Source organism: Lissotriton helveticus, chromosome 11 (genome assembly GCF_964261635.1).
Source record: "Lissotriton helveticus chromosome 11, aLisHel1.1, whole genome shotgun sequence".
Taxonomy (NCBI): Eukaryota; Metazoa; Chordata; class Amphibia; order Caudata; family Salamandridae; genus Lissotriton; species Lissotriton helveticus.
In genome coordinates, this window is record NC_136072.1 from 88,464,265 (window position 1) to 88,478,818 (window position 14,554).

A 14,554-nucleotide genomic window follows, 5' to 3' on the forward strand; every position below is an offset into this window, starting at 1 on the left:
TTTTAAACTAAGAGCCATTAATTCTTTCCCGACATTTGTTTTCTAATTTGTCTTTAATATCAATTGTATATTATTTTTCCTTGGTTGGTGTATGGATGTTTTTCATCTATGAAACATGTAAAACACCCATTTATAAAGAAAAATTGTAAATTCAGGGATTTCTAAAAAAAAAAAAAAAGTTTAATTGAAACAATAGGCATAAAAAAGAGAGATGGCAAACAAAAAAAATGTGTCATAACAGAAAAATATAATATCCAACATATTCAAATGGTCTTTCTCCCAGCATATTAAGTTCTGTTATAGCTAGTAAACATTCCTAGCCACACTAAACTATATCCCATACTTAATAAAGGAATATAAAGGGAAATTGTGACTGCTTGCAGAAATCTATCTTTCAGAATATGTATTGTTTATAGAATTAGCATGTTTATTTTTATTGAGCTTGAGTTTTCTGCTTTGCATCTTACAGCATACAGGCTGAAAACATTTACCTAAAAGGGACATACAGGAGACTGGTCTTATTTTTATTTATTTGTCTTTACATTATTTATTTATGTATTTATTCACCAAGAGGTCAATTCATGGTCCCAGTTTACCTTAAGTGATCCTTTATTACAAGGATCCCAGTCTATTTTCTGAGTGAACGGTTAGTCCTATCTGTTTTACATGAAGGGACACAGTTTTCATTTCTTTATCATTGTGGGAAGCACTAAAGCTATCCTACATCTGACTGCGGAGAATGATATAGATATTCACCTGGCACTCAGCTTTAGGTGACTATGTTCGTCTTGTGAGTGAGACTGGATTGGCTGAACATGTTTACGATTCTGGATATTACATTGTGGTTTCTGATTTAGGAAGAAAATACTCCTCTAATCCTTGAATCTGGTTCAAAGCAACATGAATTTTATCCTCTGTCACTGGTAGTCAGAGACGTTCTTTGCAAACTGGGAGATGTGAATTGATTTTTTTCAAGTTAGAACTGTGGCTGGCTATTTAATTTTTCAATCTATATAAGTTTATAATCTCTTTCTTAGGGGCTCAAGCATAAACATTATTGCAACAACTGATTCTCAATAACTTAACGACTCAGGTAGTTCAATGCAGAAGAGGAAGCAACACACTCAGAAGCATTAATTAGAAATTGGTAAACTTAAACACCTCATCAATTTGTCCTCCAAATGATGGATTTTCATTCAATCAGATTAATAGACTATTAGTTTTTGTGCTGTTATGAGATTCTTATGCGGTTCATAGGCCAGAAGAAAGGGATAACTCCATCCAGACATTTTAGGCAAGAGGTGGAGAATACATTCTTTGATTGCCTGGGTTTTGGAAGAGACCAAAAATATAGTCAGAGAGGGAGGAGTGTGTACCTGAAATTAGTGCTGGTTCACAGTCAGTGTTCCAGAGTTCAAATACTGAACCCTCACAAATACTCTATGTGATTTAGCAACAAAAAATGACTCTTTACTCCATTTGCTAGGTGAGTGATCAGGACAATGGAAGACAAGAGGACAGCAAGCTGAACAAAAATGCATCTTTCACCAAGCTTTAAACCAGGCATAAATAAAAGGTCAACGGCAATTTTACAATTTCACAAATACCTAATCAAGTGTATTGGGAATATAGAAAACCATGTATAACAAATACTGCTGTTCTGGACAACAGTTATTACCTGGTTAAGGATTACAATAGTTAATAATTGTATATGGAGTTTTTTAAGTTAGGCTAAAGAAGATTAAAAGAGTGTTGGACGTTCTTTTATTCACACAGGGACAGTTTTCGATTGGAAGATGTTAGATGGGTATATTTCTCAACCACAGAAAAAGTGGAGAATATATGGTCATTCAAAATAATGAAAAGAAGGAAGAATATTCACAGTGAAATCAATAGATTTTAGCAGACGTAGTAACACCAATTACATTAAGAGATCACTCGCAGGTACTAGTTACTACCTCCATAAACACATTTCTGAGTGAGTTATATGAGTTCCTATTGAAGTACATGATCCATTTTGAACGGCTGACAAAGTTTACAAATCTTGATTTTTATAATGTTGTCTGAGGACTTGTAACCCGCAAAAAGTATGATGTCAAAAAAGTTGTGACATAATTAGAGACATAAGGAAAAATTATAAAAGAAAAGTCCTAAAACTACTATAATAAATAATAAATCAGAAGGTTATGTGTCTTGTTGAGGATAAGTAGACACCTTTTTTTTTTAAGGACGAGAACCCTCACTCACCCGAAGGAGAATTGCTTCATCATGGGGCTCACTCCTCACACTGGGGCCGCAAGGTCCCAGGTGTGGGCTACAACTCCCTAAAAATGGAAGAGGAACTGAGATGTTTTGTATAATGGGGGGGCAAAGGACTTGTTGGGAAAGGGCAGAGTGCAAACAAAGAAAATTGTATGTGAAGAAGTGAAAACTGTCTCAAGGGGACTTTATAACTTTTTTGTGTGGTGTCCTGGGACAGGATTAAAAGTGAAGAGAATTAGGGGTTATCAACAAATATACCCCGCTAGGGGTCTGAAATAATGATTTCATTGGGGTAAGATAGGCAAAGGTTGATTGTGGATTTTTTATGAACTAATGGATCATCCATTTCATAACTAGGAAAGTGCTATCATTTTGAAAAAAAATAAACGTAATGGAGCCTGTGACTAGTCAGTGCTTTTATGAGTTTATGGCCATAGTCATTTATGGGTGATGCTTTTTTTATACAGAATTATAGTGCCATGGGAAGTGGGTTCCTCATTATTATGAATTCAATGACTGCTCCAATAAGTATGGAATTGAAAACTAAAAGGTGTCACAGTTTCAATACAGCATGATCTAGAGGGATATTGTGCACTTAAGAAGTACCTACTCATTACATCAAATGTTTTGTCCCTAAACAGATATCCAGAATCAGTCATGTCAACAGCATTATGAGGCTCGCACAGGATTGCCTCCTGCATATCATTTCAAACAACTGGAAAGATATAATAGTAATAAAGAAATATCATCACTTATTCCTGCGAGGAAAAAAGTCAACGTAATAAATATGGTCCAAAACAAGTAAAATATTTGTATTCCAATGTAGCTTTTACAAACTGAGGACTGAACAGAGCAGTAGCAACCATTTCCCAGTTACAAACACAATGCCCAAACAATACATGGAGGAGAAGAAGCCTATTAGAACCTCTGACAATTTCCATAATCTGCAGTTGATATTTATTTTAGATTATCTCACTAGGAATGTGTCACATAGTGCCAGCAACATAAGGTCAGAGCTCTTACAAAAGGAACCCAAAGGGCCTCTTCAAGTCTGTGCAAGTGCTTCTACTCACAAATTGTAGCCAGTTAGCAGTAAAGTACACATGTTGGGGCCAAATCTACTATATGCTCCAACCGAAACAATTCACTTAAGCTCATTTAAAGATAGTTGATGTTCAAAAAATGTGCTGAGTTGAAGAAGCTAAACATAATAATTTAAAATAAATAACACACATAATAGAGTACACTGAGTTACTGAAAAACCAAAGACAACAAATCCAACAGAACAGGTGTCCAAATAAAATACCAACATCTCATAGTCTGAGTCTTTGCTTTTTCAAACTATATATACATTATAGGGGTATTTGCAAAGTGCTCTCTCCTACTAGATGTACCATACTAAACGTCAGAGAAAAGTCCAAAGGATTTAGAAATCTCTCTGAGTCAAACAAAATTAGAGTTACTAGCCCATGTGCTTTCAGGAACATTTTGATAATTTTTCCACAGCAAGACATGAATTTCCTGACAAGTGATCATTTTCGTTACCTTGACAAGGAACCTTCATGTTGAATTTATTTGCATACTTCACGTGCTTCCAAACTGAATGAGTGTACAGAATATTCTGGAATCTTAAGGAGGCAATTGTTCATCATCTACCAATTACACAGAGCAAACATTTCAAAGTGAAAGCAACTGAGAAACGTGAGTTACTACTAGTGTTCCTTTTTTCAGAAATTGATACACAAGTGGGGAACACATGCACTCTACACTAACATCCTACTTCAAGTGAAGTTTCACTCCAAGGATCCCGTGGGCTGTTTATATGCTCCGCTCCAGTACTCAAGAAACATAGATGCCTGATCTCAAACTATAGACCCTGATATGGAACCCCCATATTAATGTTTCCATCTTTGTTTACTAATCAGGCATTTTATCCCTGATTTTACTCAGAGCCTCTCTAAGCATGTTATTATGCTATATTCCCGACCTGTTTGGCACATCTTTAATAGGATTCTTTCTGCCAAAGCTGCCAAAATGAGCTTATCGGAAACCAAGCCACTGCCAGTCTTGCATTTGGAGACATCAGTAGTAACATTCATATCAGTGGCCTTTCACTGTTGTGTTTAGTGAGCCTTCCTAGTTCCTAGTTAGGTAGTTGTTCTGTGCAAAACTGCTAAGGTGGTTTTCAAGTTAAACACTTGACAGAACTGTGTTGAAGAATACACAGAATTTAATAAATGCTGGGTGGTATTTGCTTCTCTGAAGAGAGTGAAAATAGATCTACTAACAGGCCCAAGAAACCTTCAAATCTAGCCCAAATCTTAGGTCAGCAACAAATAACATGAAAATACTTCTACTCAGGTGAGTAGTCAAGCTCATCATTTGCGATCAATGCATGTGGGTTCTGTTTATTTTTCCCTTTGCTTTTCGATTTACTACTTGTCCGATTATTTTCTTTGTCATCTGGCATTTGCTGGTAATAGAAGCCTTTATCTTCAGGCTCACCCCAATCCTGATGTTTATCATCTTCTCCAACATAGTCAAAGCCCTCTTCCACTGCGAAAGGATCATCCACATCATATCGCTGGTAGGTACTCTGATGAAGAACCTCTTCTTTGGCCCTGATCTCTAGTGTGCTATTCCACATTCCATATCCAAAATAAATAAGTAAACCTGTGGTCAAAAATAAAGAGAGGATACATGTTAAACCTAGTAATACGTTTTCAACAAAAAGATCATTAAGACATTTTCATTAAACTAATAAAAATCCCATTATGCTGCAATAGTAGAGATTTTGTAAGTAAAACATGTCAAAAATCTCCAACATTTTATTATCTTTGACCTAAGACAAGTTCTCTCCAAGAGTGTGTCAGTCAAAAACATGGCTCTTTTAGCTATCTGGTGTACCGGCTACTCCTTTGTAGCATCTGCAAGCGCTCTGAGACCTACGGGTGATTTATGCGCTATACAAACACAAATACAAATACAAATACTAATTATTGTGTTTTCCTGTCTCTCATCACTAGGTTTTTCCTGGCAGAGACAGACAGCAATAAAAAGGCCTTATATTGCAATGTCTTTCTTCTGACAACCCTATTCCATTGAGTTGTTGGAGGACATATTCCATTGACGGAGTCAACAAGGGAATGCTCAAAATGAGCTGGAAGACTGAGGGTTTGGAAGACAGGGTTCTCCTTTACATTTGCGATGTTGTATGCTGCTAGTCAAAACTAAATCAGGCACTTACTTCTAAATGATGAAACACTTGAGAGCATTCTGTACAATGATCCTTCTGTGGCAAGAACCTATGTCACATAATTATTTCCACAGAATCTGTAGGCCAGGGCAGTACTGGAACTGAAACTTATCTCCCCAAACCTCATGAATTCTACACTTGCAAAAAATGTACAATATGTTGGTTGTCTCAAAAAAAGATACCTTTATCATATTATATGTTCAAAGACTACAAGCTATGTGTTTAGATGACTTGCACAGTATGGGGAGAGGTGTGGCGCTGCGGCCAGGGCGACTGACGCTGGAATCTGGGGACCACGGTTCGATCCCCGGCTCCGGCGGCAGGTTAGCCCAGCACCATGTGACTCTGGGCAATAGCTCGCTTAATCTCCCCGACGGCCCCCCAGCGCCTAGAGACCCTTACGGGTGATTGTGCGCTTTACAAATGTGGACTTTACTTTACTTTTACAGTACACTTCTAGCGCACCTTATTTTCGGTGCCTGCCTAAAAGCATATGTTGCCCAGAGGAGGAGGGCACTCTATTAGAAAATGCAAGAACCATATACTCAAATTGGTGGAATACACCTGCTCTGGGAATATATTTTTAATTTCCACTTAAAAAACTGAACTTTACAGTTATACACAACTAAACCAGCCGAATAATGTAGAAAGGCATTTAGAAATCTAACAGGGACCATGAAAATATATAGATTATCGGTCTGAATACTGCAGAGGAAAGCCTTAACAAAAATGCTAAGCTCCACACCATCTTACTTGAAAGAGGCTGTACTTTGGATATGAATGTTGCATTCAGGACAATTTTGTTCAATTATTGTGAAATTAAAATGTATAAGAACTTCCTGTTTTTCTTTTGTAGAAATTTGGATGTATGAATGATCAATCAAACTGTATGCAAATGGGTTTTCTAAACGTTGATTAAATTGTGTGATACTGACAAGTAGATTGTTTTTGCCTTATTTCTCCTACTAATTAGTTACATATCTCCTTTCTTAGTTGCCTTTTGGACAGGTATCCACTGGACACCACTATTTGTTTTTTTATTGTGCTTCTCATATATCTAATTTAAAATAATTTCCAAACAAGTTATTTTGAATTTTTCCAAGAGCAAGGCACACCAGCTGAGAGAAGAAAAAAAATCATAATAGACAAAAAAGTTGCTCAAGTTTTTGAATCTAATGTAAGACAATTGTACAATAAATGACCATTGGGTTTGGCCATGGTAGAGGAGGTGTTACTTTTAATAAAATAAAGTTGCCTGAGGGAGCTAATAATTTGGCATCAAGAAGGGAAACACATTAGGAATGGAGTAAGTAGGTGATTGAGGTTGCTCGGGCTATGTCGGAGAAACACGCCTCTGATTAGCCTCAGGTGACCGCTGTCACTCCTCCCCCAACAATGATGGTCTGCTTTTGGCGTGCGGCAGGTCAGCATGTTTTCTGAAAATCCTGATGGATTGCTGAGGATTGTGGCTTCAATATCGGGACTTCGTAGCGGTTCCTGGCCAGTTGCGGAGCTTCTGCTAGTCGAAGATATTTGTTCTCTGTTTTGTTTGCATTTTGGAGGCTCGAGGCTCAAGACATCAGCGGCCACAGTGGAGTGTACCGCTGCAGGATTAGAGCGGTGGGTGCTTCATGCTGCGGTGGTGGCTTTGACTTACAAAAGCTAGAGCGCCAGGCTCGGGCTAAAAAAGCTGTACTCCGAGCTAATAAGACAACGGACAAGGGAAATAATTCCAGCTCCCCCGATCTTAATAGCACCCCTGAAAGCTCTGGGGATGAGTCTCCATTCATCACAGTTCCCCTCAACGTGAAGGACTACCCGAATTAATGGTTGATCAAGCGGGTGCCACACTGGAGCTGGCTGATGCCGCTGTCTCATCAGTAAGGTCATCAGTAAGGTCTTCACAAGACAGCCCTGTGCTTAAAACAGCTCCCACAATTAGCCCAGTACAGGACGGTGCGGGGAAAGGTGGAAAAGGAGTAAAGGACTTCCTGCTGTTTGCAAAAAAAAACTGTCTTACAACTGCCACAGCCCTCTTCACCAAACCTAAATTCAGCCTCTAAATCTTTGAATGCTTCACCGCTAGGATCGGCTTTAGCAGGATCCCCAGTAGAATTGCCTTTCAACTCTATCCAGATTCAAGATTTGGGAAATGAAGGCAGAAGGATTGTGATGGATACCTCGGTGAGCCTGATGTCATCTCAGCCCCGCTACAATCTCAGCCTCAACCCCAATTGAGATCCCAAGGGCGAACACAGCCAGAAGTTGCGTTAGCCCAGATGGACCCACAAATAGGAAATTTGACTATTGAAGCTGATGGCCCACCAAGTGAATTCTGTCAGAACATGGAGACCAGGGGGGTCTTACAGCTTGATATCAGAGATGTGCTGAATTTGATTCTGGAGGAGGTCCGCAAAATGAAAAAAAAACAGCAAGTGGAAATCGCGGCTTCCCATCAGAGACTGGGAATGATCGAGGAAGTGATGACCGGATTTCCTATTAGACTGCAGGAGGCGCAAGCCCGAATTTCTGTCTTGGAAGATCAAATGAATCTGGCAATGGGGGAGGCAAAAGAGGCGGTCAAAAGGAAGAACTACCTAGAGAATAAGCTGGAGGAGCTTGAAAACCACTCTCGGAGGTCTAACCTCTGGATCGTTGGGGTCGCAGGGTGCGCAGGCATCAATCACCCAGCAGTCCAAACTGAGGGTTTTGGTTAAAGGAATTTTTTTTATGTTTTCAGATCTTGTTGAGGCCCAGGCTTTGCTAAAGGAAATTTCAGCAGGGTCCAGCGGCTGAATACTAGTATTTATAAAGAGTTATCGGCAGCAACTGCAATACCTAGGGCATTCTCTCTATTTATGTTTTCAGTTTTAGAAGAAGCACTAGCCCTTTTGAAGGAGATCTCGTTAGAGTCTGCAGAGTCTAGTACTTAAACATGGTTATGTATAGTACACAATGTGATTTTTAGCCAGTGGTTGGTTTTGAAAAGTATTGGGGGGGGTGGGGTTCAGGGGTCAGCGGAGTCACCCAGGGTGTAATTTCATGACACCAAAGAGGGTAGATGGGAGGGGCGAAATGTGGTTAGCGTGGTTGGTAGGGGTTTCTCCACATTTCGGGGGGGATTCTTTCAGGGTGGGCTGGGAGGATAGGGTGGATTGGGTTAACAGCAGTAAAAAGAGCAGGAGCCGAAGGTACAGATATTACTCAATTAGAAGTTCAAGGTCATTTTGCGCTTAGAAACCTTGATGGAAACTAACAAAGTAAGATCTTATCCGTCAACGCCAATGGAATATTAAACAAAAAGAAATACGGCGCCCTCATTAAATGGTTGATATCTTTTAATCCCCAAGTGGTGTTCTTTCAGGAGACACATCTAAAATCAAATTCTCCTAAATTATTTGTACCAGCGGGGGTGGCCCTGAGAGGAGTTGCCATTTATTTCTCCAGAAAATTATCTTGGGAATTTCTACAAGTTCAGAGAGATCCACAGGGGAGATAGCTATGGGTAGTGGCTAGGGTACAGGGGAAAATTATGAATTTTGTAAATTACTATGGTCCGGTCTCGGACGATACTTCCAGTCTGGTCAAAATGAATGAGCTTTTGAGGGGGGGCCCGGGGCAGCTTATAGTAGGAGGGGATTTGAAAAAAGACACATCAAACAAAAATTAGAAACAAATGAAACCAAACACCAAAAGAATTATGGAAGCCCTTAAACTAGAATACCAATTAGTAGATCCCTGGCAAAATAGCAACCCAGATAAAACAAATTTTACTTGCTATTCGCATTGTTTTCGAACTGCATCTTGAATTGATTTTTTTCTCATATCAAGATCTCTCCAGGTCTCCAAGATAGATAGCGGGTGTAATCCCTTCTCAGACCATGCAAAAGTTGAGCTTGAAATTGTATTTAGTGGGGAAAACAGAGAGAAGCCTAGGTGGCAGCTGGACCGCACTCTGCTTTAACATCAGGATTGGGTGGTGGGCTTTAGAGAATGGATCTCTGAATATTTCAAGATTAACGTGTGGGGTGGGTTCAAAGCGGCAGCTCGTAGCCAGATCATTGCCTATACAGCTACCCAGGCAAATGGAAGGAGGCTTAAAATAGCTAAGCTACAAACTGCAGTTGAAAACAAATATGCCCTCCAGCTCCAGCAGTATCCTAATCAACTTGAGCAGGCGAGAGCAGCTCTGAGAGATTTTTGTGTATTGGAAGAAATTTGCAATTCAAAAATGTATCTGCAAAAGGTGTATGAAGATAGCCAGTTAGTATGGAAACTTTTGGCAAATACAACAAGTAAAAGACAGGAGTCGGCAATAATAGTGAAGGTACGGGACCCCCAGACCGGCCAGGAAGAGATAAATGGTGACAAGATTTCACAGATGTTTTTAGAACATTTTCACTGTATTTATTCTACAGAGTATTTAGTGGGGGAAGAACAGATCCACGATTATTTTTCTAATATAGATATCCCTAAACTTCCGGACAACCGGATCAGTCAATTAGGATCCGTATAAATTCCGTAGAAATATTGACTTCTATAAAAGCAACAGCTGGGGCAAAAGCATGTGGTCAGGATGGCTTCCCCATCAAATTTTATAAAACCTTTTCAAATGAATTGCTTATACCTTTGAAAAAACTATTTAATTATATTAAGCAAGGAGGTTTGGTTCCCGCAACTTTTAAAGAAGCGATAATTGTGTCATTTGTCAAAAAAGATAAAAATCCTGAGGATGTACACTCTTATTGGCCCATCAGTCTTTTAAATTCGGACTATAAGATTTTAATGAAAGTATGGGCCGAACGTTTTTTATTTGCTGCCCAGGAGGTAATTCATAGTGATCAGGCAGTTTTTATAGCGGGAAGATCTATGGCAGCTAATACCGAGTTTTTAATACAGCCTTTGGACTATTTTAATACCAATTTAACCCCGGCATGCATTATAATGGTCGATGCTGAAAAAGTATTTGACCTGGTTAATTGGGCAACCCTGTTTTTCTCCCTCGATCAATTTGGTTTTCCAGCTCAGGTTATCGATATGCTACGCAATATTTATCAGGGGGCCGCGGCCCAGGTATTAATCAACACAAAATGGGCAAGATCGATAAAAATAAACCGGGGGACCAGACAGGGCTGTCCACTCTCGCCGCTGCTTTTTACCTTTTTTAAAGAACCATTAGTAATCAAAATTAGAAATAATGCTGCTATGCAATCCCCTATTCCCCGAATGGCTAAGCTGAAACTTTTCGCGGACGACATTATTTTATATTTGATGCCCAACAAAGAAAATATTGAGAGTGTATTGAAGGAATTCTGAGATTTTGAACAAATCGAGGGATACAAATAAAACCTAGTAAAACGGAGGTCTTTGGGCTCAACACTGATCTAAATCTTTTTCTATCATGTTTGCGGGTTCAAGACCCAGTTAGATATCTTGGGATATTTGTAACTAGCCAGTACCACCAGCTATATTATCTGAATTATACAAGAATGAAAAATAAAATAAAAAAGACTCTTAGATCAGTGGCTTTTACTCCCTCTTTCACTAGTGGGTAGGGTTTCATTAATCAAAATGTCGATATTACCACTTAAGGGGGTTAAGCTGTCAGTAGTACAATTATCCATTGCCCAGGGGGGCCTCGCTCTACCTCATTTAAAAACGTATTATGAGGCTGCCTTTTTATATACAGTGGCGGGATTGATAGGATCTACATGTATTTGAGATAACTTCTTCTTTGATAAAAATGTTACAAGAAATTAAGTTCTCAAACTCAAGTGTTTCGAAAAACCTCCAAACTTCCCCAAAAAACTAGATACAAGACCTTAAGGGAATATTCTTTTAGACTTCAGTCCTTTATTGAAAAGACCGGTTCCTCAGGCGTACAATATCTGAGTTTAAGGGAGTGTACCAGTCTAAGCGTCCAATTAAAGATAAGCCATCTAACAAACTGGGAAAATTGTGGGCTACGGGAGCTAAGACATTTCGTTATTAAAAATAGGGTGGTTGCTTGGCAAGAGCTGATGACAAGGGCTAATAACCCTAGGAGAACATCTTTTTTGAGTATTTGCAAGTTGTTCACTTTAAAAAAAATATTAATGGCCTTTTTGAGTCTCCTAACAAATTAGTGGTAGCCCTTTATGGGGCCAAAATCAATGGCATAGGAAACTGATATAGGTTGCTTCACCGCCAGGTACAAACATCATTGATAGAAAGTCATCTGGGTAAAATAGGCCGTGAGACACAATGCGCTTTTTCACGTAAGGACTGGGAAACCCTATGCCACCTACGAAGCAAATCCCTGCACGGGGCCAATTTTAAAAGGATGGCATTTTTATCATGCTGGCTTGCCTACTTGACTCCGGAGTCCCTGGGGAAAAGATATCCGGAGGTTGAAAACAAGTGTTTTAGATGTCAAGCCAATTGTCAGGGCGGGTGGCACCACATTCTTTTACTTGTCCACGGCTAGAGCCCTTTTGGGAGGCAATTTTTGAGGATATAGAGCTGGCAAACGGGAAGAGAATTCAGCTTGAGGCTGAATCTGCCCTATTTGGTATATGCAAGGATAGATGATGTTAAGTAAGGCTGAGGAAATGTTTTTGTTTATCTCTTGTACGGTAGCCCACTCCTTAATCCTTCCGAACTGGAAATCTAGTGATGTCCCCTCCCAATTAAAATGGTTCAATAAAATGAAAAGGACTCGTAATTTCGAAAAAGTATATGCAAGTCGGGTGGGAGCCATTAGGAAATTCGAAAAAATTGGAAGTATTTTGGAAGCCTAGAAGAGTTAAAGGGGGGTGATTAACACTTGATACTGATATTGATATTGATACTGAGGTTGAAATTGTAGCAGATTTTTTGTGATTAAGAGCACTAGCACTTTTTCCTTGGTGGTTGTACTTTAGAATGCATTAGCACCTTTGTGGTTGTTGCACTTTGTAATATTTGCACTTTTCTGCTGATGCACTTTATCGCAGGTTTTTGCACATTGTCTCTTTTTAAATTACAGATGATGATATTGGCTGCTACCGTTTTATCTTTTTTAATCTTGTCATGGAAGGAAGAAGTTATTTAATGTTTTTAAAGGTTTCAATGAATGTGTCTTTGATCGCGAAATGTATATCATGTACCTAATGCTCTGCTCAATAAAAAACATTTAAAAAAAAAAAGAATGGAGTAAGTACAAGAGCTATTCCCAAGCCCACCCTGAGCTTCATCCAAGTGCCCATGTTGACTGCCCGGACCAGCTGTAGAGGTGGTGGACATAAAAGGGGGAGTCCTGCCTTTTGTGGAATGTGAGAAAGAGGAACCATATTCTCACAAAACATGGTAGTTTGTCTAACAGTTTACCAGAAATATTTTCATCACATATATGTACAAATTTTAGACCATCACAAGCCTGCGTTAGGAGAGACTGTAGGTATTGTCTTATTGGACAATTTACAATCTAGCAGCTAACAAGATTTGCGAGATATGGTTTCCAGGTCATTATGAAAGCTGGGTTTTCCTTATCTATGTCTTCTAAAACTATGTCTCGAAAGGTATGCAAGACAGAATCTCCTTCCAAAATGTGTTAATTGATATATATGTCAACCACACATGAGAGTGGGGACCTGATTCCCCACACCTACTCCAACACATGTCTGTACCACCAAACATTGCCCCAAACTCACTGGCTTCAGATACTAGCTCAGCATTAGCCTACAGGCATGCTGTTTGAATTGTATGCAGATACAACATTTAACTGGTCTCTGCAATATCAGGGAAGCTATGCTGTGATACTCGAGATATATTCTTAATTCTGCGCTTGTATATGTGAGTGGAAGGGTTTGTTTTCTAGCACTGTATACAAATGGTAAATACTATTTCATGTGAAGATACAGAAGAAAATAATTGTACATGTTATGTTATGGCCCTTCATTCGGCGCACAGCTGCCCCAGCAAAGGGGCGTCCTGGCGCCTGACAAGGTAACCAACACAACACAACTAAAAAGACAGCAGACTAAAAAGAACAGGCTTAAGAAAATAGAAAAGTCTTGATGGCCCTACGAAATAAAAAGAGATTATCAGACGCACGTATCTTCAAAGGAAGATAATTCCAAAGGGCCGCAGCCCGAACTCGAAATGAGCGGCCTCCGGCTCGGCTAAGCTTGAACCGAGGGACAACTGCGAGATCCTGGCCTAAGGATCTCAGGGCGCGGGCAGGGATATACGGCGTCAAGAGATTCAAAAGAATCGGAGCCGACGAGCCCTTCAAGATTTTATAGGACAAACAGAGCACTTTAAACTGAATCCTCTGCTTGACAGGGAGCCAATGCAGGGACTTCAGAGTATTAGCAGCGGAGCAAAACCTGGGCAGACCAACCACAGCTCTGGCTGCCGCGTTCTGCACCCGTTGTAGACGTGTAATTTCAGCTTGGTTCACCCCAACCAAAAGAGAACTGGCATAATCCAGCCGAGAGATCACCGTCGCCTGCAACACCAGTTGCCTGGTTGGGGCATCAAAAAACTTCAAGGCTGGTCTTAGTCCTCGCAAAATGCCAAAACAACTGGCAGCCGTTCTCTTGGTATGGGAGACAAAGCTAAGGGCGAGATCTAGCCACACTCCAAGATTTTTTGTCTCCATTGCCGGCGTCGGGGTAGGTCCCAAATCTGGAGGCCACCAAATGTCGCCCCATAGTAACTCTAACCACTACCTATCACATCCTGTCTCAACCAATGTAAAAGCTGTAGTAATTTATGTTTCTCTTATTCAAAAGCTATACGAAATTGCTCTATACTTTCGACAGTGACATTATCAGATATGGACCCAAGGTTCGAGGAGGCTTCCACTTTTCCTTGAAACTCCATGTCCATCATACCTCTTAGACAATTGGGGCTACCTGATGTTGATGAGGTCAAAGATGAATTCTGTTCCAATCGATACCAAGGTTTATCTTGAGTCTAGGAACACAAGACCAAAGTTTGCTGCAATGAGGCTCTGAGGACCTACCTTCTGACCTCTCAGACCCCCATCCTAACTTAACAAGGTGATGTTAG

The 14,554-nt window shown here is 39.9% G+C and overlaps 1 protein-coding gene across 1 annotated transcript in view; it reads right to left on the reverse strand.

Moving 5' to 3' along the window:
• Positions 1–4,476: 4,476 nt before the first annotated feature.
• SLC7A14 (solute carrier family 7 member 14) overlaps positions 4,477–14,554 on the reverse strand; it is a 304,031-nt gene continuing 293,953 nt past the window's right edge. Inside the window, exon 9 of the mRNA XM_078667705.1 lies at positions 4,477–4,935. Coding sequence (XP_078523831.1) covers positions 4,616–4,935 — 320 coding nt within the window. The 3' untranslated portion in view covers positions 4,477–4,615. The remainder of the gene's footprint in view (positions 4,936–14,554) is intronic.